Source organism: Notolepis coatsorum (assembly GCF_963971535.1).
Source record: "Notolepis coatsorum genome assembly, chromosome: 5".
NCBI classification, from domain to species: domain Eukaryota; kingdom Metazoa; phylum Chordata; class Actinopteri; order Aulopiformes; family Paralepididae; genus Notolepis; species Notolepis coatsorum.
This window is the reverse complement of record NC_140169.1, coordinates 193,768,983-193,793,892: the sequence shown is the minus strand read 5'-3', so window position 1 is coordinate 193,793,892 and position 24,910 is coordinate 193,768,983. Positions and strand designations below refer to the sequence as shown.

Below are 24,910 nucleotides of genomic sequence, written 5' to 3'. Positions count from 1 at the left end.
TGACCGTAATAATGTTTTTGTTATAAGGCTCTGCAAATGTTACTGAATGATGTAGCAATGTATTTCCAGCTAAATTTAAATAATAAACAAATAAAGGGTCTCAATTAAATATGTGGAAGTAAAAAGAACCTGTGGGAGGATTTCAACAAGATAAATGCGACAACAGTACAAAATAGTTCACTATAATATTTCAAAGCAAAAAAAAAAAAAAAAAAAATTAAATAATTTTTTTTTTTTTTTTTTGTGCTGCCCCCTGTGCCTATGCAAATGCCCCCGCGTGCCTATGCAGGCACGCGTGCCTAGGGTTGCCTACCCCTGGTATAGACACTAGATCACACCATGTGATCTACTGATCAGCTAAAGGAGGAAGGTACAGTATAGACACTAGATCACACCATGTGATCTACTGATCATCTAAAGGTATATGCTAGAGCTAGATCATTTCCTTTTCATTTAATTTGAAACCTTTATTTCAACTCGTAAGACACTGAGGTTACCCTCATTTACAGCCACGACAAGCTTACAAAACAAAGTTCAGCAATTTCATACATATACACTGTAAGAAAAGAAACTGCAAGAAATGGGTAAATGTCTGGCATCAATGGTTGCCAAATACTTACTGTGAAATTACAGTAAAATCAAATACATTTACAGATTACAACCTTTATTTAATGGTTAATATTTTGGTAAAAGGTAATTTACTGTATTTGTATGGCATTTACACTTAAAGTAGAAAAACAAAAGTAATCTGTAAAATAATACAGTGAATTTCCTGTGAAAAACATTTATTTGTTACAGCGTAGGCACAACAAATACGAATAAACAATACTAATTCAAGTCAGAGATAACCTTCAGCTTCAGAGTCAGTTGGAGGTTTATTCCAGGTGTTGGACACCATGTCATCTGGGTTTTATTTGGGGTCATCATTTTGGTCAAGCTGCAAAACTGTGTCTCTACTCCCACTACCTACAAATTAAAAATACATTTAAAAATGTCCTTCCGAGCCACGGGATCTACTACTACTATCAAGGAGGACCCGCCCCAGCAGAGGGAGATACAGTACTAGGCTTCAGGCAGGGTAGCAGTTTTGATTCATAACCACTGAACATAATCTTCCCCTGTTCTTCCTCTCTTCCTGAATCAGCTTGTGATCCCACTCCCTGTGTGTGTGTGTGTGTGTGTGTGTGTGTGTGTGTGTGTGTGTGTGTGTGTGTGTGTGTGTGTGTGTGTGTGTGTGTGTGTGTGTGTGTGTGTGTGTGTGTGTGTGTGTGTGTGTGTGTGTGTGTGTGTGTGTGTGTGTGTGTGTGTCTCTCTCTCTCTCTTTCTCACACTCTTACTCCTACCAATCTTATCTCTGTCTCTCTCACACTCTTACTCCTACCAAACCTAATCTCTCTCTCTCACGCTTAATCCTACAAATCGTATCACTCCTTTGTCTGTCTTTCTTTCTTTCTTTCTTTCTTTCAATGTTAACTCTCTCTCTCTCCCACCAATCTTAACTATCTATCTATCTCTCTCTCTATCTCTCTCTCTCACACGCGTACTCCCACCAATCTTGTCTGTCTGTCTGTCTGTCTGTCTGTCTGTCTGTCTGTCTGTCTGTCTGTCTGTCTGTCTGTCTGTCTGTCTGTCTGTCTGTCTGTCTGTCTGTCTGTCTGTCTGTCTGTCTGTCTGTCTGTCTGTCTGTCTGTCTGTCTGTCTGTCTGTCTGTCTGTCTGTCTGTCTGTCTGTCTGTCTGTCTGTCTGTCTCTCATTCTTAACAGTCTTGGGAAACAACTGTCATAACACATTATGTCAGTAGTGAAGTCTAGGGTATATGTAGGTATAATAATCTGTTATGAATGTGTCCTGACACTGCAAGCATTACAGTAAATGAGTAATGAACGTATTACTCATCCAGTGCCGTTAATGTAAATGGTTACCCTATTATGTTGATCATCATTCTTAGTGTTATTTTCCTCCCCTCTGCTCTACGTCTCCTAACAGATAGACGCTCTGTCTGAGATCGTGGACACGGTGCAGGGTAGGATTGAAGTGTATCTGGACGGGGGTATTCGTACAGGCAGTGACGTGGTGAAGGCTGTGGCCTTGGGGGCTAAATGTGTATTCATAGGCAGGCCAGCTGTGTGGGGCCTTGCCTACAAGGTAACCACAACATGAGCTATTTGCTTATGCGGGTGTGTGTGTAATTATTTTTGTTAATGTTAAGTATAACGTAATTAATCTATCAATATGTCAACAGATACTGTATATGCATATTATTATGCACATCATTTTGTTGACATCTGTAAATCTGTAACTTATGTGAAGACATAATCATTTGTATTCCTTAATGGTATGGCTGTTGGTGTGTTATTGGTGTCTCCTCCCAAGAATGTATGGGACCTTGGGAGGATTTATGTATATATAGAGATTATATATAGAGAGAGATAATAATAATAATATTATATAAATATTATGTTTAACATAAATCCTTGGGAGGAGATGCATATACAGTATCTTTGTTTCAGTTGCAAAATGTATATATACATTTAAGAACTGCAACAATGTATATAATTTTGTATTCTAAAGTTTTAACTGAAACATTACTATTGGATTTGTTTTTGATTATTTAATTTTATTTAACCAGGTAAGTCATTAAGAACAAATTCTTATTTTAAATGGTAATATTGTAATGATATTGTGTTCCAGGGGGAGGAAGGAGTCAGGGAGGTACTACAGATCTTAAACGATGAGTTCCGTTTGTCCATGGCTTTGTCTGGTGAGTCTATATCAAAGATACAGGGCCTTTTTACATTTAGAATTTATCAGTACGAAAATTATTTAAAATGCAAGGCCAGCACTGTTGTTGGAGCAATATGTAACTTTATAGCATTGTATCTGAAACAAGCAGGATATTTGCCTTCATGTGGAAAATACGTGTATTTTTATTAAATGAACTTCTATGCAGATGACATGTAATCATTATTCATATCATTATATGCTCGCCTGACGCGTCAGAGAATTAAGGCTATGCAAGCTCCAGTGGCAGATGTATTTAAATTAGGGATGCTCGATATTGGCTTTTTTACCGATACCGATATTCCGATATTGTCCAACTCTTAATTTCGATACCGATACCGATACCGATATCAACCGATACCGATATATGCAGGGTTTCCCCCCAAAAAAACTGAATAATTTCAGGTAATTAATTATTTCACTGGATGCATTCAAAAGGCTTTCTAAATGTAAGCATTATCTGTGCAAAATATGATAATTAAAAAAGTAAAAATTAACATTACATATCTCTTGTTGTTGAATTAAACCAACATGCATACTTTTGACAATAAATAAAATAAGAATTGGTTCTTACTTGCTTGCCTGGGTAAATAAAGGTTAAATAAATGTAAAAAAAAATTTTTTTTTTTTTTTTTTTTTTTTTTTTTTTTTTATACTGCCGATATCGGCCGATAATATCGGTCGGCCGATAATATCGGACATCCCTAATTTAAATACATTTTATAGTACTTTGTGTAAGTAATAACTAGTACAATTGTTCAAAATAATTTGACTGGATAAGCATTTTGTTATCATTTCATGTCTGATTGATTGATTGATTGAAAAGTTTATTAACAGATTGCAGAATGGGTACAGTACAGTACAGCTCAATACATACAATTGTTAAGGGGATGCAGACCAGAGAAAGACTTTCGTCTTGTTTACATCAGGGTCCCCCATTTTCAATTCATCATAACATATATGACATACATGACATACAGATAGACAGTACTGCTACATCTATACATTTATGACATATCAGATTTGCAAATACAGTACTGTTTGTGATACAAAAGTGTCCAGAAAAGGAGTGTATATACATTTGGCGTAGAAACTGTACATTGGAGGAGGTTGGATGGGTGGGGTGGGGTTGGGTGGGTTGGGTGAGGGCTGTACATTGGAGGTGGGGGGGGGGGGGGGGTTGGGTAGGGGACACACACACATTTTACACTGTACATTGGAATACTGACAAAGCCTTACTTGGTCATTTACTGTACAACTAGGTTAGGACATTTGTAGGGGCCAGTTTCGAATTGCAGTCTCACGTAGGTGTTTTTTGAGAGTGTTTTTGAAAGTGGGTAGTGATTCACATTCCTTTACAGCTTTAGGTAGGGCATTCCACATTGATGTGGCATAATTGCGAAACGTGTTTAGTCCCTTGTTTGAGCCGAATCTGGGTTTTACATGATTTGTGGAGCTCCCTCTGGTGTTGTGATCGTGGTATTCACTGACCTTTGGGAAGTATTTTGACATGTACATGGGTACCTTGGTCGCGTAGTGTATCTTGTAGACCAGGCCCATTGCAAGTTGCTGTACTCTGTCGTCTACTCTAAGCCATCCTAGGTTGTCAAAGTGGGCAGGGGTGAGGTGGGTTCTAGGAGTCATGTCAAGTAGTAGTCTGACTAGCTTGTTTTGAGATGTTTGTAATTTGTTTTTTAGTGCCTTTGAGGTGCTTTGGTACCATGAGGTGCAAGCATAGTCGTAGTACCCTTGAATGAGTGCTCCTGCTAGAGTCTTCTGGCATTTTCTTTTCAGTTTTGGATTATGGAAAATCCACTTCCTGGGTCGACAGAAATGTAATCGACCCTGGTCTTGATAACAACACACAACCCTGTCTATTTGTGTTTTCACAAATGTATTGCAACTCTATCACAGAAGGTGACGGGATGAAGGGTCTATAAAAATCCATCAACTGACGTATTAGTTTCTCTGAGGGAAGCAACGTTTTCAAGAAACGAGGGCGTGGTTTGAGATTCTACAACACGTTCTAACCACACGACACTAACATGTTGTCCCTATCATCCACCTCGATCAGGGTGCAGGAACGTGGCTGAAATCAACAGGAACCTCATTCAGTTCTCCAAACTCTGACACACCAGCAGGGGGAGACTACATGACAGGACGACCTACTGAACTGGACTGGGACTGGACGGCAAGAGCGTGAAATCTAATGAGCAGGATGGGTGTTCTGCTGGAGGCAAAGCTTCATCACTGAGTTATGTTCTTTGTATATGAAGCTCAGAAGAAAGTTGACGTTTGTATCTAATGCTTTATGGTTAATAACTCAATATCTTGGTGTGAAATAGTGTGAATGAGGGCTCCGGTGGTCGTTAGATATGATGGCAGACTTGGCAAGTGAATTATGGAGGTGGGTTTTGATTTTGGATTGAAAGAGATGGAGAGATTTGTGATGGAATGTAAAGCAAAATTGCTGGAATTTGAAAATCACATGATTGGTCATTTTGATTTGATGGTAACAACTGTATGAAGCCGCTCAGACTGGAAGTTCAGGGCCCATACAGTATGCATCAAACTTAGTCCTGATCGGCGACTAGTTTTAAGTCTAAGTTGTGACATCTGTGACCAGCTGTTGTAAAATATTGATGCACATGACCCCTGAGGTCACTTCAGCACATAAAATGCATTATGGATGAAGATTTTTTTTAAGGAATCAGCATTGGTCCTCTGAAGTTTTAGACTGATCCAGAATCAGTTTGCCATGTATAATAAGATAAATAAGATGGGGCAAAAGGGGAGTGATCAGTGGTCAGTGGTCAGTGGTCAGCGCATACTCCTACTCAGAGGGGTTCTAATGCCAACTTGATTCATTCAGCATCCAGAAGATGGGGAAATGTAAACTAAACTCTCACAGTAAAGGTTCAAATTTCAAAAAGCATTTTGTCTACTGTCCTCACTTCTTTTATTTTAAATGTATTTTATTGTCCATTACTGTTGACCTTCACTCAGTGTAAAACTAGATGAGAAATGGATTCCTAGACAGAGGCAACGGCACTTGTCTTAATCGCAGACATGCGCATCATGATATAATGAGTAGGTCTAGAACAGGTACTTTCTGTTCTTAAGTTGAATGGAGTGTTGGATACAGCAGGCACAGCACAGGTCAATTCACTTTTCATCTACAGTATAGGTATAACATTTCACTTTATCACAACCCTGACGGGGAGTTCCACACAGTGGAGAGAGAGAAAAATAGAGCAAGAAAGAGAAGTAACACAGGAAGTGACTGAGGTCTAGAGAGAGACAATGGCTGCTGCTCACCACACGTTTCAGCCCCCCCTCCATGCAGCTGGTACACAACAGGAGACAACAGTTTCAGCTCCTCGCGTTGATGTCAAAGGTCTCCACTGTACGTGTGCTGTTAGGCTTGCAGGCTGGAGGGAGACACAAGATCAAGCCTATTGAGAAGGATTACTTCAAGGTAAGTTACTATGCGTCACTTGAATCACGAGAGAGGTGATTTGAGAGCTGGTGGGGGGTGCATGGTATATCCCACTTGCTGGAAGGTGTAAGGGGCCATGTTCATCTCCAGCCTTCAAATCAATAGATACGGGTTCAAAAGAGTTCAAATAGAACAGAAGGCAACAACACAGCTCTCTCTCTGACATATACCGTAGTGGCCTAATCTTATTTAATGCATGACTGGTAGAAGCCAAATGAGGAGGACATTTAGGCAAATAGCCTTGATGAAATGCTTGAAACACCAGTGAAGGCCATTTGCCAAAACACCTGTTTGACTGCTGCTATAAGTCAAATAAAGTGAAGGGTGCATCAGTCCCACTTCTTAGCTCATATTAACCCTTTCACTACCACACTACAGAAGGTTAACCCTTTACTATCACACTACATTTGGTCTAGCGCGTCAAAGGAAGAGCTTAGTAAACTCCAGCTCACTCAAAATAGAGCTGCCCGACTGCTCTATAAGGAATAGTGTGGAGGGAATGCATGCTAGACTGTCGTGGATGAGGGTGGACGAGAGACTAGCATGCAGTTTGATTCAGTTTTTAAAGAACATTTCTACCTTAGGTAAACCCACTCAATTGTATTCTATGCTTTTATCCACCAATGATAGACATGACCATAATACCAGACATGCTTCAAGTAGTCGCTACCTCTGCCTAGAACCAACTCTAAAGAAAACGATAGGTTATGACTATAACCAAGTTCTGTTAGTTAGGGGCGATGCTTGGCATCACACTGCACTATCTCACGTACGTGCACGCGCACTGAATAAACCACAAATATACCTCTAATACCAATATTAGTCTGACCACACCCCTCATCAGCTTACCTTCATAAGCAGGTGTGTGGTCACCTGCTCTCCTCCTTCCCAAGCTTTCACCACAAGGTGAGGACAAGGGCTGCAGCGGCCGTCTGATGCCAAGCATCGCCCCTAACTAACAGAACTTGGTTATAGTCATAACCTATCGTTCTGTATCGTTAGTGGCTTAGCTTGGCATCACACTGCACAAGGGAGGCCAAGCGGAGCCACTGGCTGACAAATACACCCCGCTGACAGCCCCCCCACAACCATCAGAACAGGGAGGGCCGAGCCCCCCCGACCCCCCCTAATGGCGGGTAGCCCCCCTATTAGGGACGTCACGGGAAGGCGACGGACCCGACCGTGCGAAGAGGCACTCAAGCACTCAACGCACAGGGTGAGCAGCCGTGGCTTGACCCCACGACTACACACACGCACAACCCGCATGCCACCCGGGAACGAACGGAGAAAAACCACCTCGTTACTGCCCCCAGAATCACGGGGTCAAGGGCCAACCCAACCCCGTGGCAAGGCCGTAGCAGCGGAGCGCGAAGGAAGGCCCAGACCCACCAAGGACTGGGCTCCCTGAAATGGGGGCCCGGAGAAGTCCATGATGCCAGCATCAAGACCCCACCAGGGGGGCACCTAGTGACCCCGCCCCTCACATCGCCAGCGTATTCGGACAAAGGCCCCTCAGCCGAGCGGGCCCTGTCCCCCCCAACAGCACGCCGCCTGGAACACAAGCCCTGCAACAGGCAGACAGCATGGCCATAACATACAAGAGTTAACCAACGGAAACAGGCAGTGCACCGGGGAAGACCAGGCAACAGGTCGTCAACCCAAGCCTGGAAAAAACTGCGGACGAGGCAGGCGCCAGAAAGGACAGCTGAAACAGCCGCCCCGGCGGAAGGGGCGTATGCTGGCGTTGTCGCATAACCAAGCTTTCAACAGCACGTCAGAAGCGGGATCCGTAGACCACACGGCCCCTGACAGCTGCCCACAGAAAAGCCCATACGATCGGCAGACGTCATGAACGTGCAGGGGCACCCTCAACCGGAGAACCGGGAGTTGACACTGCAGCAACACACCAGAGAACCAACCACCCAGGCATTACCCCATGTAATGGTTGGTCCTATAACCCCTCAGGAAAAAACCCCGAAACGCACCTGCGGCACCGCCGCAGCCCGCGTTCCGGTTCCCAACAGGGCTATCCCGGGCCTACAGGTCAACGGGCATCACCCCGGACCGGGCCCGGCGATACGGGGAGCACAGGATCCCAAAGGAGGTTAACCCCACCCAACAGGCTCCTCAGCGCCAAAACGCAAGAGAAGAGCGTAATATGGAAGACCAGCCCCCAGCACCCCGCACTCGGTATTCCCAGGAGGTCACCCAACCAAGTACCAACCAAGACCAACCCGCACAGCAGCCGAGATCCGACGAGATCGGATGCGTACAGGTCGGCACGGCCATAAGCCACTATGACAGTGCAGAATACATCAAACAAGGGGTCCCATAACGCACAACCCTGTGACACCCGGATCGACCTAGCATTTTTCCCCCCTGAAAAAACCCTAAGTCCCTCAGGGTACCAGAACAGCAGATCTGCATCCCCAGCGGACAACGGGTGCACTGATCTGGACCAGCGCGACCAGAACCAGTCCCGTGCCCTAATCACGCCGACCTGCCAACCCCAGGAGAAGGGGCAGATATGCGCGTCTGATCCCAACATAAAAAGAAGGCGCCACCCAGACGTGTCGGTATGAACCGCGTCTGGCGGCCCACCCCTAGGGCGTGAGACCCTTCCCATATGCCCAGACCCATTCCGTCATCATCCCCTGACATGAACGGGAACCCATCGACAACACACAGGATGTCGGAAGAGGAAAAACCCCCATCCCAATTGCTCCATAAAAACGCTGTTTTACCAAAGCAAACGAGGCGCGCCAGTCAGCAACGGCCAAAGCACATCCTGAGCTAGCACTATGTGTGCGTTTGGACATACCCACATCAACAATAGGCCGTTTAGACCACCATATTGAATCCCCAAGACGCCCAGGGAAACGACAAGAGGGGCGAGATGCAATCAACTCCATGAATGAATGAATGAAAAAATATACCCAACAGACTGCAGTACAGGAATACATACAAAAAGATAAGGGGAGGCAGACCTGAGAAGACGTTAGTCTTGTTCCATCAGGGACCCTCATTTCATATCCATCAAGACACATTCAACTCTTTATAAAATAAAGAAAAGGCATCACATGTATGACCTAACTGCACAGCTGGGAGTAAAAAACCCTGTTTTTCACATGATTTTAATCCAGTCACTCTTTTTAATCAGAGTGTAAGACCAGATTCCCCCAGAAACACCTTCCCACATGAGACCACGGTCAAGAAAAAGATATGTAAACTGTGAGACACGTGACCAACAGACTCAAGTTTGACACAAAAACGAGCGCAGCAGGTTAAGTCCTGCGCTCTAACCTCGACATCTTTACGACACCAGCTCATGGAAGGCGTCGCCATAGCAACAATGCTATAACGGGCGGGGAAAACCCACCGGATCCTGTCATAACAGGAGTCGGTAGAATACCCCTCCCCCCCCCCCCCCCCTCCCCCGTCAAGCACTGGCTTGGCCCTGACTGGCTCAGCAGAAAAGTCAACAAACCCTCTAAACCAATCAAGTGGGAAAAAGGAGGGGTTTATCCGACACCCCCTCCCGAAAAACACACCTTCTATCCCTACACACAGAAAACAACCGTAGCCATTTTGAAAACCTCCGGTAGAACAAAATATATAGCATAAGCTAATACAATGTTAGCTACCCACAAAGTGTAAAAGGGTTTACAACAAAACACAAGTCGCCTGTGCGTGAATCCCATACCCGCAGCCTATGCTACACATAGGAAGACGTTGAACGAGAGTAATGGCTAGGCCATGAAAAGTGTGTACGAGCATTACTGCAACTAACAACACAGCGTTGTGAACACATATACTTAGTTAAAGCAATGGAATACCACCAGTTCTAATTGCATGTGGAGCATCAAGCTAATAGAACCTATTACCGAGTGTAAGTTGCAGACCTTGCTCAAAAACTCGTAACACAACACAACTCATTCCCCCAACGTAACAGGGTAGATTCATAAAACACAACCCCACCACATGATTTGTATTGAAGAAACACACAGTTTGTTCGGCCAAACACAGTCCCCCTTATGTCAGGGAACTTTTTATTAATAAATAAATACGTGTTCAAGGCACAAAATCATAGAGGGGCCGGGGAGGGTGTAGAGGAGGGGACACAGAGGGGGAAAAGTCACTCTCAACGGCGCCTGCCACCTCGCGCCGCTCGAGTCTTGCCACCCCGGGGAGCCCCGGAGGGATGATAGGTAACAGTCTGCTGGACACGACGATCCCTACCGTCTCCTCCGGTCTGGGATGGGCCGGCGGTGGCCGAAGCGCCGCTTCTTCCCCTGGCCCTCTTGGCAGGGCCAGCAGTGGCGGTGGAGGCAGTGGTAGCGGCGACGGAGACAGCTCGACGTCGCGGAATCCTTCTGCCCCCACCGGCAAGGACGGGAGGCGGAAAATGGGGTTGGAGAATGGACCTCTCCTCTGCCATCTCTCTGCATGTTGAGGTCATCAATAGCAGGGCCTTCCCGAACAGGCCAGCGTCGGAGAGGGCGGCCGTCAGAAGAGGGGTTCTCTTCCGTTCCGGCACACGGGCCTGCTCCAGCCAAAGATGACGCTGGCCCAGGGTGGCCAGGGCGCGCACTTTCCCCATGGCTATGGCTAGCACCTGGGAGAGGTGCAGCACAGCTCCCGCAGCCTGGGTGATCTGATCGCACCTCACCTCGTTCAGATCCGCGCCGCCCGTCATTATCCCCGATACAAATCTAGCCAGGTGGGCGATGTTAGAGGCCGCAGCCAGCGACTGTGTACCGGCGATGAATGACTGGTCACCCCAATAAGCCAATCGCCTAGCCGACCTCCCCTGGAGGACCGGCTTGCATAGGGGCTCCCACACCATATCCGGACAGAGGAGCGCGGCCATCGGATTGTCAAGCCGAGGTACGCCCTCCCCCATACCTTTGACCAACCCCGACACCCGCGTAACTGGTACGTAGGCGGGAGTTCGTCCCATGATGTTGGAGACCGCCTGACCCCGACGAACATAGGCCCCCATCGATGGGAAAAATGGGTAGACAACGTCCACCCCTCTCACCGGGGGACGCTGCCAGGGATGGCCTATGAGGTCATCAGGGACAGGTGCAGGCAATGGCTGCGGCAGCGGCACACCGTTTGCAGCGGCGGCTACCGCCATGAGCTCGGGGAACAAGGCCCGCAGTTCCCCCTGCGGACCCTCCTCCACCGACCCCGCATCCCTCGCATACAGCAGGCTGCGACTGGTCAAGGAGCCACAATCCGATGCGGCTGACAGTAGGGCATCCTGTCGATGAGGCCAAGGTGGTTCCCCGACATCCTCGAACAAGGCGCCCCGTGGAGCCATTTCTCCCCCCTCCGGGGTCTCCGGAGGAGGGATACTCCCCTCCACGGGACCATCATACAAGAACCCGTCCGCCTCCTCCATGAAGTCTTCAGTTTCCATCAGAAATCCAGAGTCGGACGCGGCCTCGCTGGTCTCCAGCAATTCCCCAAACCCAGGCCGTTCGCGTCTGCACGCCACCATGTTACGACGTGAGCGAGCAGACGCAAAAAGTTTTCGTCGCAAATCCTCTGGCTCTAAGACAATCCCCCGTTCATCAACGGGCGATTCCCCAGAAACAGAGGAACCAGAGTCGAGATCAGGCCATCGCCGGAGCGACGGCACAGAACCCTCGGCTCGTCGGTGAGGAAAACTATCCACCGGCAGTCTCCCGGGCTGGGTCAGCAACCACGAGAGTGGCAACAGCCCAGCACCGGAACGCACGACGGAGGCGGGAATGGAGAATCGGTGGTGAAGAGTAGGTCTAGCGGGTCTACTCTACATTATGACCCAAACCTTTTTCTTATACAAACAAGTGAGAGAAGAAAAAGGTTAGGCACAATGTAAACCTAGTCACAACTCTTTTCAACTATCAACGACACGTCAAGTGGGGTACTACCGAGGCACTTCCTTGTGGTGAAAGCGAGAAGGAGGAGAGCAGGTGACCACACACCTGCTTATGAAGGTAAGCTGATGAGGGGTGTGGTCAGACTAATATTGGTATTAGAGGTATATTTGTGGTTTATTCAGTGCGCGTGCATGTACGTGAGATAGTGCAGTGTGATGCCAAGCTAAGCCACTAACGATACAGAACTGCAATGTATAGAGCCATAACATATTGGAATATTATCCCATTACATATCATACAGACAGAAAACAAGACAGACAACAAGACAGTTTCAAAAAGAAACTTAAAGGAGCCATAATCCGGAAGGAAATCAATATATGTCATGCATGAGTGTAGCTGCAGCCATGTTATCCAAACTTCTTCTGTTTACTACAAGTGTTTTTTCTTCTTTTTTTAAGGTATGGTGAAATGGATTCACCTATGACCTTTTGTTTTATTTTCTATTGATTATGTATGTGATATATGACTGATTTACACTCAATGTTTCATATTTGTATGTGTATATCTGTGAGGACCCCAGGAAGAAAAGTCAACACGTTGATGACTAATGGGGATCCTAATAAACATAAACATAAACTACAGACGGTAGTGAAAGGGTTAACCCTTTGTCGTGTGGCAGTGAAAGCGTTATTAACCTTCTGTATTGTCGCAGTGAAAGGGTTAACCATTTGGTAGTGCGGTAGTGAAAGAGTTAAATGCATCCCCTGTTAACATTGTTCCTGTCCACCGTCCCAGTTCATCATCATGCCATCGTGCAGTTAAATCTGAACAAATCATTCACGGGTTTAGATACAGCACTGCTTGTAATCACCAAATGATATAGTCATTTTAGATCATGTGTGCTAGGCTGCTGCTATGCGTAGTAGCTTGGCAGGAAGACGACACAACCAAGACAAAAGTGATTCCACCCAATACTAAGATCTACAAGATTTAAAGGTGTATATACAGCATACCATTTGTGAGTGCCATTACAAAACATACAAGAAAAGTACTATTACAGATATCATAACAATGGTCATCTCCATTGTACCATAAAGGAATTTAAGATGAAAAGTAAAAACACCATTATGTAAAACACAATATATTGTAGGCTACTCAAGCAATATAAAATAGTGTAGGAATTATACAACAAGAGTATAATAAGGCTATAACCACTGTGTTAATAGAATAATGAATCGAGCTGAGAGTTCACAAGAATTAAATGTTAAAGATGGCTATCAACGCAACCAGGAAATCCATGAGCCATTTTGATTAAATTACTCATACGCCACTGACTTAATCAGATGAGCTTACATGACACAAGGTTCACTTACCACTTTACTAGTTTGTTCAAACTAGTTAGTGAGTAGGTAGCCTGAAAGAAAATATTTCTTAAACTGTGGATGGGGACACTAAATGTCCTGTATGACAATAATAATGTGTTTCATTAGCCTGGACCACAGGCTTTGATTGATTTAAACCTTTATTTATTCTCGAAAAGGACATTGAGGTTTTACCTTATCACCGAGATCACAAATTCAAACAGTTCAAAGCACATATAAAAGACATAAAATGTATTGCATAAATAGGACAAAAACAAGAGAGAACAAAAGGCAGACTTAACAAGTTCAGACGGATACCACACCACAAGCTCTGCTGGAAACCCCACATAGGATACTTGTGCTCAAAGATATCCAGAAGTATTTGAATATTGGGTAAAACAAGACAGTTTTTGAACCAGAGGGCACTTTACACCTTATACTGCACACTTATTGTACCTTACATGTCATATTGTAATGAAGTTTGGGAAAATACCTACAAAACCAACCTACAAAAGATCTGCACGTTACAGAAAAGAGCATCATGCTGGTTATCGAGATCACACTAATCTTCTGTTTTTAAAGAATCAAACTTTGAAATTCACTGACTAGGTTAAATTCAAAACAGCGCAAATTATGTTTAAAGTAAGAAATAATACAGTGCCTACTAGTAACATTCAGAACATTTTCACAGGCAGAGATGGTATCTACAGGTTAAGAGGGAAACTGCTCCTAAAACACCCTAAACCCTAAAATGACCTTGAAGCAAATGGGCATCTCGGTCTGTAGGGTGTCACTTTGGAACAGCCTGCATGAGACGTAAAAAATGTGTGGGAGGGCACGCTATCTCCACCAAGTCCTGCCCTGCTTAGCAAGCGCCGAGACCTGACCTGTAGGCGTCGCTGTCCACAACACCAGATTCCCCCCCACCAGCTTCCCACCCCCTAATACTGCCAATTGTATTAGTATGAACGCCCAGCCAAGCTGGTAGCAACGCAGAGAGCTGGGCTCGAACCCAGCGTCTCCTGCGTTGGTGACGAGCGCAATCTCCGCTACGCCACCTGACCGCCTATGCTTTTATCAATTTGTTGTGATAGTTACTGTATGTGTGTTGGTTTGAGATAAATAAAAATCAATCAATCAACCAGTAATGAATAGACCATGTCTAGGGGTACAAGAGTAGAAAGGGCAGTATTTCTTTAAAATGATATCACCATAATCCAAAACTGACATAAAGACTCAACAATCCTCTATTTATACTTTATAGGGTGATACAACAACCTCATTCTGAATCCTTCCCCTTGTCTCTACTCAGGACTTCTTTGAGGCGTAACAATAGGCAGCATCACCAAGAAGCAGATCACATGGGGTAAGCTGGTTGTACTGTACATGTTGTACGTTCTAATATAGAAAGAGTTAAGAACCTGGTTACCGAAGCCATGAACTGAACCCTCAGAGGCTGATCCCTCATCCCTCCTGTATAGTGTTGTATATTTTAGTTAGGGCTAGACGGATATCACTCAGTCAATATTATCAGCCTTTTACCAATGTATTGTAACTGCCAAAAGTTCTGAAATCAGAAATCATTTTCTTATTTGTTTGAAGTTCAAATTAATAGTAACGTTTTGTAAAAAAAAAATACTTTTCAATCTTTACTTATTATTATTTTTTTTTCATTTTTATGAAGTGTCTAATATTCATACTGTCTTAAATCAAATCAAATCAAATTTATTTATAGGGCCCGACAACACACGTTAATGTCCCCATGGGTCGTACAGATCTTCTTTAAACAAGTCAAGAAGAAAACATAACAATAAGTCAAGAACAGAACAAGAACACCATAAGGTCCAAACATTTTTAGATGAATACAAATAAATGAAAGAATGCAAGCACTCCCAGACATACCCCACGCGAAGGTAAGGAAAAACTCACTAAAACCTAACAATAGGGAAAAAAGCTCCACAGGCAGTGTGGAGGAGAGAAACCTTAGAAGGGCCATTCAAGGGGGGATCTCCCTTCTTAGATGTTGGTGATAGTAGTGTTGCAGACGGACAGTTGGTAAGCATGCACTCATGTGTCATGCACTCATGTGACTCATGTCTTGAAAACAAAAACAAACAAAAAAAAAGATACATCAGTTGTGTAACAATTCACATAACTCACAAAATAATTGTTTGTTGAGGAGGGCACATCGACAAAGGCACAGACACCCGTTTAGCAGTTTAATCAAATAGTTTAGTTAACAAAAATCTTCCTTTCACACAGTCAATACTCTCTTTTGTCTTCCATCTTTCAAAAAAGACTTCCAACATAAAATAATAATAATAATTTACTTAAATAATTAGAGGATGAACAAACTCAGACCTTTATGTGTCCATCTTTCTAGGGGTAGTGGAGACGACAGTGGTGCAGGGAGGCTCCACCGTAGACTGTCTCGTCTGGGAAGCAGGCACCAATCGAGAGAGCCCCCCCGGCCTCCGCCTCAGCCAGACAGACCTCCAGCCCAACCGGACCGACCTGCTCCCTCAGGCGACAGACCAGCTCCAGCCCCAGCCCCAGCTCCAGCCCCAGCTCCAGCCCCAGCTCCAAAGCCTCCTGCACCAGTGCCCTTGGAGACACCCCCTAAACCACCGGAGGCCACCCTGAAGACAAGGCTTCCCCCTCGGCCTCTGACCAGGGTTTTCAGCAGCAGTGAACATGGAGCAGCCACTCTGCAGGTACGACACATGAAGGCACCCTGTTAAACAGTTCAACCACCATGAACCATATTGGATTAGTGAAACATGTTGTATAAATTGTATGTAGCCTACAGTTCTTATTATGATACAATCGATTAGTCATTTGAGACGTGTGAAATTATGTGAATGTCCTCCATCCTCTTTTCTGAAGCACTAAGTTTTACATAAACTTTACATAAACTCATATGACTTTATAATGTATGATACAATCGATTAGTCGTTTGAGACGTGTGAAATTCTGTGAATGTCCTCCATCCTCTTTTCTGAAGCACTAAGTTTTACATAAACTTTACATAAACTCATATGACGTGTGAAAATAATGTATGGCGACAGGTAGAGTGGTTGTCTGGTAGGTTCCCGGTTAAATTCTGGCTCTTCCTGGGCAGCGCTCTTCCTTGAACAAGACACTTAATCCCTAACTGCTCCCGATGAGCAGGTTGGCACCTTGCATGGTCGCCTCCGCCGTCGGTGTGTGAGTGAATGTGTGAACGTGAGGCATAAGTTGTAAAGCGCTTTGGATAAAAGTGATGCAGTCCATTTACCATTTAATGTACCATATGAGGTGGTAGCTTTGGAATTGATCCCAAACCGTTGATTCTAAATGTTTCCCTCCCCCAAGGGTTTGGAGAGGTTTCGGGTAGACGACACTCTGTGTGACGTCATCTTGGTGCCTGGGGACAGCACTGACTCCTTCCCAGTGCACAGGGTCCTCATGGCTTCAGCTAGCGACTACTTCAAGGCCATGTTCACAGGTGAGTTATCCTTTCTCATTAGGCAAAACTCAGGAGGCAGATGACAAACAAATAATTAAACCTTTGAGGTGAGCATTTTCACAGACTTCAGAACGCCATAGTGACTAAGATAAGATAAGATATTCCTTTATAGTGTAAACAATATAACAAATCAATATAATTAACATAACATAATTAACTCTGGACATGGACTAGTATTGTTACATCATCATTAGAATGTTCAGTTCTCAAAATGCTAATCAGACCGGTGTGATCGTACATCTCAAAGGGTTAAGTAGGTTCTTACAGTACTATTTATGTATCTGCAATAACTATTTTCTGACAGTATTTTTCACATTTTCAGAACAACTTACTGCTATCAAAAGGTCTCATTGAGTTGCGCTTCCAGTCTGTTGTTATTCCATCATTTATTTCTTCGTTGACAAAACCCGACCTGTGCTTTAGCTCCGCCTCTTTTATGAACCAAGTCAAGATGGGTCATAATGTTCACCGCAAATGTTCACCCAAAATGAGAAGCACGTTCAGCCTCAGACTCATACCCCCCCAACACACCACTAACCACATCAGCCAGAGGAGCGGGAATCGAACCAGGAACCTCCGACTACCAGATGACTGCTCTACCTCCTGAGCTTATATTCAGAGTTAATTTAATTGTTTACACTGCTTATTTCTACTTTTCTACTGTACTATAATTTGATTGCCTATATTTATGTCTTCTACTATTACCCTGCCCATACCTGTAACTCGCCTTCCCCATGCTGCTATGATGCCTGAATTTCCCCAAGGGGATCAATAAAGGAATATCTTATTTTATTTTATTCGTATCTTAAATTTGAAAAGCTATTTGAGTTATTTGCACTAACGGGAAAAGTCTGCGGTGGCAGTTGGGGGAAATCGATAACATCCAACACCAGTTGTTCAGGGATATAATTAAGGGGAGAAAGATATAGACAATTTAGATAATTCCAATGCTATCCTGGGATCTATTTTCATGCAGGTTTCTAGTGAACACTTGCGACATATTCAGTAGGCTAAACCACTTCTGTTTTTTCCATTTCACTTTCATTTTACTGAGATGAATGCTCATAAATAGTAGAAGATTCAGCAGATTGTATACGTTTACATCTCATTGCATAATTGTCGCCATGATAGACGTCTATGTTTCCCACTGACCAGTCAATCATACAGTATTTTAACTGTTTACCTTCACAATATCAGCATTTAATAATATATCATTACCTCTGCAAAGGAGGTTTATGTTTTCACCTGTTCGTCACCTACAGTATGTTTGCCATGTTTGATTCCTTGATCACAGTCTGTCTCAAAAAGTAATGGCCAGACTTCCATGAAATGCATTCATGATCCCAAGAGGAAGAAACATATTGATTTTGGTGACCCCATGACCTTCCCTCTAGCGCCACCATCAGGCCAAACATAACATTTTCAGATGAGTGTACTTCCTGACCTGTTAGTTGCTCCATCACAAAATCTGGTCTGAACATTCATGACCCCTAGATTTAGGTGACCTTATATTTATTATTATATTTCCTCTAGTGCCACCATCAATTGTAAATGAGACCTCGGTCTCAATGTGATTTGACCTGTTTAAATAAAGGCTAAATAAAAATACTAAAATCAGGCCAAACCTTCCATTTTCAAACAACCTTATCTCCTGACCCATTTGGTCTATAGTCACAACATTTGCTGAGAACATCCATGACCTGTAGAAAAAGAAACCTATAGATTTTTCTCAATGCAACTTTCCCGAAATGAACACAAAATCATTAATTAATTTTGCCTCCACACTTTTGAACAGGATTGAGTTGAAGGATAACTTCGCTATTTTGGATCTTGGACCCTATTCACGGTCTGTCTAACATGTACAGTACTTGACAAATAGAGACCATCACTTCACTGATCGGTCCAATATTGAGCTACAATTTCCCTGCAGGCTCTCACTGGGCTACAATAGCAGACAATGTCCAATTGTAAATCCTTTTCAAAAACAACTATAAATGTGCTTTTCTCAGACATGAAGCTCAGGGTGTATTCTTACTGGTCTCAGTTTGCTCTCCTGTGAAATGTACCACAATCCCAACATACGTGCAAAATAGTTTCTGTTTCAAATGGAAGTGTTGTTTCAACATTCATGCAATACATTTCACAGGAGAGCAAACTGAGCTGAGGTTCTACTTGTACACTGCTAATAAACATGAAACGCTGATGGACAAAAGGCACAAAGATATTTTACATTTTGCTTCTTGTTTCTCCTTACCTCTCAGGAGGCATGAGGGAACAGGAGATGAAGGAGATCAAGCTGCATGGGGTCAGTAAGGCAGGTCTGAAGAACATCATAGACTTCATCTACACGTCCAGGGTCACCCTGAACATGGGCACCCTGCAGGACACTCTGGAGGCAGCCAACTTCCTGCAAGTGATCCCAGTCCTGGGCTTCTGCAACCAGCTGCTGAGCAGTGAGGTGAGGATTCTCTTCTTTCTTTCTTTCTTTCTTTCTTTCTTTCTTTCTTTCTTTCTTTCTTTCTTTCTTTCTTTCTTTCTTTCTTTCTTTCTTTCTTTCTTTCTTTCTTTCTTTCTTTCTTTCTTTCTTTCTTTCTTTCTTTCTTTCTTTCTTTCTTTCTTTCTTTCTTTCTTTCTTTCTTTCTTTCTTTCTTTCTTTCTTTCTTTCTTTCTTTCTTTCTTTCTTTCTTTCTTCATTTCCCACAGAAAATCGAAATTCCATCTTGATTTGCACAAGGTCTGGCTAAAATAACGGATCCCACCACACCACAGTCAGGACTACTGAAACCCGCCGAATTTTCTTGAAAAAGAAAAAGAAAACTTAAAAACAAACCCTTCTGTGGGCGGCTGAGTAACGCAGCAGACTAAGCGTCTGCCTACCACCGCAGAGACACTGGTATCAAATCCAGCTGTCAGCGGTACCTCCGGCTTGGTCGGTCGTCCATACTAACACAATTGGCAGTGTTAGCGGGTGGGAAGCCGGTGGGGTGTGTATCCTGGTCGTTGTAAACAGCGACTCCTACAGGTCGGTCGGGGCGCCTGCACAGCGAGGAAGGGAACTGGGGGAAGTAGTGTGAGCCTCCCACGCGTTACGCTCCCCTAGTGATAGTCCTCACTGATAGGTGAAAAGAAGCGGCTGGCTGACTCCACATGTATCGGAGGGGACATGTGATATCAACCCTCCCTAGACCGGCAAGTGGGGGGCAAATGCGTGCAATGACCAGGAAGGGTGGGGGGAATTGGCATAACGACTAAATTGGGATGGGAGAAAAATACAGAAAAAAGGAGGAGAAAAAGTAGAAAAAATTAGAACTAACCCTTCTTACTGTCTTCTACTATTATGTACTTTGCTACTATGTCTATACTACTATGTACTATGTTACTATCCCTATAGGGGAGAGTGGGGTAAGTAGTGCCAAGGGGCAAGCAGTGCCACCCCTGTTATCTAGAAAACCATAGAAGAAGTTGGTCATGTGACAACATATTTTTGAAGAGGCATCCATTTCACTCAACCTGCAAAGAAGGAAGACACATTTAAGCACATTTATGTAAAAAAAACATGGTTTTGCCCTCCAAAGTAAAAATTGTATGATCAAGGTTTTTTTATTGCTGTGTTTGAACAATTATAGACAACTTTGAAAACAGTTCACACATGTTTTGATGCTAGCTCAAAACAGCTGAGGGATGCATTTTTTTCAAAATGGTAGGCTTGGGGTGATTTGTGCCAAAGGGCCTGGGTTAAGTTGTGCCAGATAATCTCTTTGTTAAGTTGCCCCAACTTATAATTATTAACTATATATATTACTTTATTGTATTTTATTGTTATTGTACATTGCATTCTTACATTTGATCACTAAAACGATGTGATATTCTTAATTTTAGACCAAAATCCATCATGCCTCGCAGATACAAACGGAAGACAGACAGGGTTTCAACTCCTCTTGAGAAGTTGGAAAGAGCAGTGAAAGAGGTGCAACAGGGGAAGACTATACGTCAGGTTGGAAAGGAGATGAAGATCTGCAGGATGCTTTTACCGCTTTTGAGATCAAAATTATCTGTTTTACTTAAAATTATCAATGGCACAATTTACCCCAGTGTATTCTCTCTAATGGCACAACTTACCCCGCACCGGGGGCAAGTTGTGCCACAAAACCACTTTTTTTTCTAAAGCTATATTTCTGAAACAGTTTATTTAAGATCCAAAGTTATTGTCCCCAGGGATGCACAACATCATAAACTATATGTACATATTTTAGTTGGGGGCATTACTGTAATCACCTTACTTTAAAGGCACTTTAAATAAAAATTGGCACTTCTCACCCCACTCTCCCCTACTACTACCTACTAAGCTATTATGTCTATACTACTATGTACTATGTTACTATCCTTATACTATTAGGACCGCCTCAAGAGGTGTGCGAGCAGTGCGGTCGAACAGGGCCTCGCGGGGAGGGGTGTCTTGCGAAAAAAATTATTTTTTATATTTTTTACATTTTTAAATTTTTTATAAAGAAATTTAAAAATGTAATGTTAACAATCACTTTCCATCACAGACCTAAAATCTAGTTTTGCTTCCATGCTTATATATGTCACATTAGACACGTTTGTAGAATGTGTCTGACTTGGTCCGGGCTCTGCGGCTCTACAGATAATATTGGAGCTCTGCGGCTCTGCAGATACACTATTGGAGCTCTGCGGCTCTGCAGATATACTATTGGTTTCAACGAGGGGAGGGGTTACATTACAGGTGCGGGCAGGGCCGCCTCAGGGGGTGTGCGAGCAGTGCGGTCGCACAGGGCCTCGCGGGAAGGGGGGCCTGGCACAAAAAAAAAAAAAAAAAAAAAAAAAAAAAAATATTTTTATTAATTTTTTGCGAGGCCCCCCTTCCCGCGAGGCCCTTTTTCATCACAGACCTAAAATCTAGTTTTGCTTATATGCTTATATATTTCACATTAGACACGTTTGTAGAATGTGTCTGACTTGTTCCTGGCTCTGCGGCTCTGCAGATACACTATTGGAGGCAGCTCTGAGGCTCTGCAGCAGAATTGGTTTCAATGAGGGGAGGGGTTACAGGTAAGGTAGCGTCTGACTATTTCGCGCGTGCAGCATTGGAGGTTATGCCAGCCAAGATGAAGAGGACATCGTTCGGCAGATGGACTGAAGATGAAAGTTGTTGCATGTTAGACAGTTCAGTCAAGCTAGCCATCCCTCCTAAAGACAGGGACAGCTAGTTAGCTTTAGCTACGTTATAATATTGAGTGCTAACGTGTGGTTCAGTCGGGATATAGCCATGATGATGTCGGCTAGTAGCTAGCTTAGCTAAAGGCTAACTAGCGTTAGCTAACCTAGAGAGAGCACGTGCAGCATTGTTATGCCAAGATGAAGAGGACGGTCGTTCGGCAGATGAACTTCGTCAACTCCACGCGGTTGTCTCCATCCTCTTGGACGTTTGGTGAGTTTTTAATGCACTCTATTCTATTCCCGCCGTGGATCTCTCTCTCTCTCTCTCTCTCTCTCTCGGGAGCCAAACGGGCCGACCAGCTGTTGTAGTAGTAGCTAACGGTGTGTGGCCTGGTGTCAGCACCTGGTGCGAGGGAGGTGAGCTTGGTGTTTCATTATGAGAATATCTCCATGCTCAAGTCGGCTATAGTCCGCGAGGGACTTGTTGCCGGCACCGCTATGGTAAACACCACTCTGTAGTGGGACGTGTATTGCCTTCTTTTTCCCTTCTCTCTTCGTATGAGAAGAGGAAAACACAGCGGCTGTCTGAAGTGTTGGCCTATATTGCTTTTCTCACGTTGTACAGTTTTTCAGTGGTAGCCGCATAGCTTGCTTCTACGTTAGCTAATGGTTAGCGATAGCCGGGTTGAGCTAACTGTTAGCCAGTTAGCTGTTTAGCTACGACGTTAGCTGCTCGTTTTCGCTCGGCTGGGAACGTTAGCTTGATGCTATCAGTTAGCCTAGAGTTAGCTGTTAGCTTGTGCTACGACCATTGACATTAGCTGTGAGAATAGCAGGCCCTGGCACTCTGACTACGACATCATCTTTGACAGAAGATGTAGTCGGGCCTGCACCATGACAAGGCTCCGGCCATAGCTTCTTTTTGTCCCACCAGCGAGAGGCCTTTCGTCAACGTGGAGACCTGTGTTGCGGCCTTTCGCCCTGCGTTCCTTGGTGCAGGTAAGATGTCCATTGGACATTACCCCACTCTTCCTTCCTTCCCCTCCTGAATGTTTTGTTAATAACGATGTTTTTTTCCAGGCAAAACATATGTTACTTCACAACATTTGGAGATACGACATGTGCTGTGTGTGAATTGTCTTGGTCGTTTGTGTAGCTTGGGTAGCGTTGGCCAAAGCTGTGTGTGGCCTGGTGTCAGTACCTGGCTACTCTATTTGCAGTTAGCCTATTTAGCTGATGTCGGCCATTGGCTCCTTGCTACTTTGTTTTCTCTGGTATAGACCCTCTTCTCTTTGGTTTTAAGTGTTGATCTTTGTCCTTTTGGATCTATGTATATTCATGTTGCCTTTGTGAAGTTATCTTTTCCTTCTGTTTTGTTCTTCCATTAAAAGTTGAATATCCTTTAGGGGCTCATCTTTGCTTATCTCTCTCATACATGCTCTCTCTCTAACACACACACACGACACACAGACATGCTCTCTCTCTCTAACACACAAACACACATGCTCTCTCTCTCTCTCTCTCTTTCTAACACACACAGTCTGCCTATGGCGGCCTTTCTCGATGGCTAGGCTGTGCTCGCTGAGTCTGTACCTAGTCAAGGATCTTCAGTCACAGTGCTCAGGTATTCTGCCACTGTGTACTCTCTGTTTAGGGCCAAATCTCGCACAGGGCCTCGCATTTCTCCCAGGCGGCCCTGGGTACGGGGTCTGACTATTCGGCGCTATCCACGGGAGCGCTGTGCAGCATCGGAGCAGAAGAAATAACGGCGCGTGCCGTAAGCTTATCAATACCAAGTATAGTGATTAGGTTATGCCAAGACAAAGAGGTTTTTCGGCAGATGGACTGAAGATGAAATTTGTTGCGTGTTAGAAAGTTCAGTCAGGCTAGCCATGTCGGCTTAGCTAAAGGCAGGGACAGCTAACTAGCGTTAGCTACGTTATCGAGTGCTAACGTGTGGCAGATAAACTAGGAACAGACTCCCAAGTTCATCCCAACGGGGGGGGGGCAATATGGACTGGTGAACTTTGTCAACTCCACGGTTGTCTCCTTCCTCTTGGATGTTTGGTGAGTTTTTAATGCAATCTATTCTGTTCTGATCTCTCTCTCTCTCTCTCTCACTCTCTCTCTCTCTCTCTCTCTCTCTCTCTCTCTCTCTCTCTCTCTCTCTCTCTCTTTCTCTCTCTTGCTATCTCTCTCTCTGTCTCTCTCTCTCGCGCTCTCTCTCTTGCTCTCTCCCTCTCTCTCGCTCTCTCTCTCTCTCTCTCTCTCGCTCTCTCTCTCTCTTGCTCTCTCTCTCTCTCTCTCTCAGGGTGCTGGGAGTGAGATTGACGTGAGCGGAGGTGTTTGTGGAGGTTTCTTCTATTCTTCTATTTTTCCCTTTTTTTTTGGTTCTTATTTTTCCGTTTCTTTTCTATGTGCACAGTGAGGTGTGGTTTTATGGGTTATTTTTTCCTATCAGGGTAACTGGTGCAAGTGTACAGTGTTGGAGGCGAGTGTATTGTTTGGTGAGTGGAGGCGGCGCGCTGCAGGCCGGTGACATGGCCTCGCAATCAGCAGGACCTGAGTCGGTGTCGCTCAGACACGGGGTGAGGTGTGTCCCCGAGGGGACTGCTACGGTGGAAGAGGTTTTGAAAGCTGTCAGCGAGCAGGTAGGATGCGAAAATCTCGCATATGCATCGCGGATGAATAAGGCTGTGGTGTTTTTTTTGAA

The 24,910-nt window shown here is 44.3% G+C and overlaps 2 protein-coding genes across 2 annotated transcripts in view; both read left to right on the top strand.

The window, feature by feature from the left end:
• The window catches only part of hao2 (hydroxyacid oxidase 2 (long chain)), a 32,417-nt gene extending 26,738 nt beyond the window's left edge, over positions 1-5,679 (top strand). Inside the window, exons 7-9 of the mRNA XM_084315057.1 lie at positions 1,987-2,145; positions 2,692-2,761; positions 4,856-5,679. Of these exons, the coding sequence (XP_084171183.1) occupies positions 1,987-2,145; positions 2,692-2,761; positions 4,856-4,911 (285 nt within the window). The 3' untranslated portion in view covers positions 4,912-5,679. The remainder of the gene's footprint in view (positions 1-1,986; positions 2,146-2,691; positions 2,762-4,855) is intronic.
• Positions 5,680-6,170: 491 nt separating this feature from the next.
• LOC311228908 (kelch-like protein 9) overlaps positions 6,171-24,910 on the top strand; it is a gene marked incomplete at its 3' end in the record, with an annotated part of 121,474 nt that continues 102,734 nt past the window's right edge. The window contains exons 1-5 of the mRNA XM_084314867.1: positions 6,171-6,259; positions 14,824-14,877; positions 15,895-16,225; positions 16,866-16,998; positions 19,281-19,477. Of these exons, the coding sequence (XP_084170993.1) occupies positions 14,873-14,877; positions 15,895-16,225; positions 16,866-16,998; positions 19,281-19,477 (666 nt within the window). The 5' untranslated portion in view covers positions 6,171-6,259; positions 14,824-14,872. The remainder of the gene's footprint in view (positions 6,260-14,823; positions 14,878-15,894; positions 16,226-16,865; positions 16,999-19,280; positions 19,478-24,910) is intronic.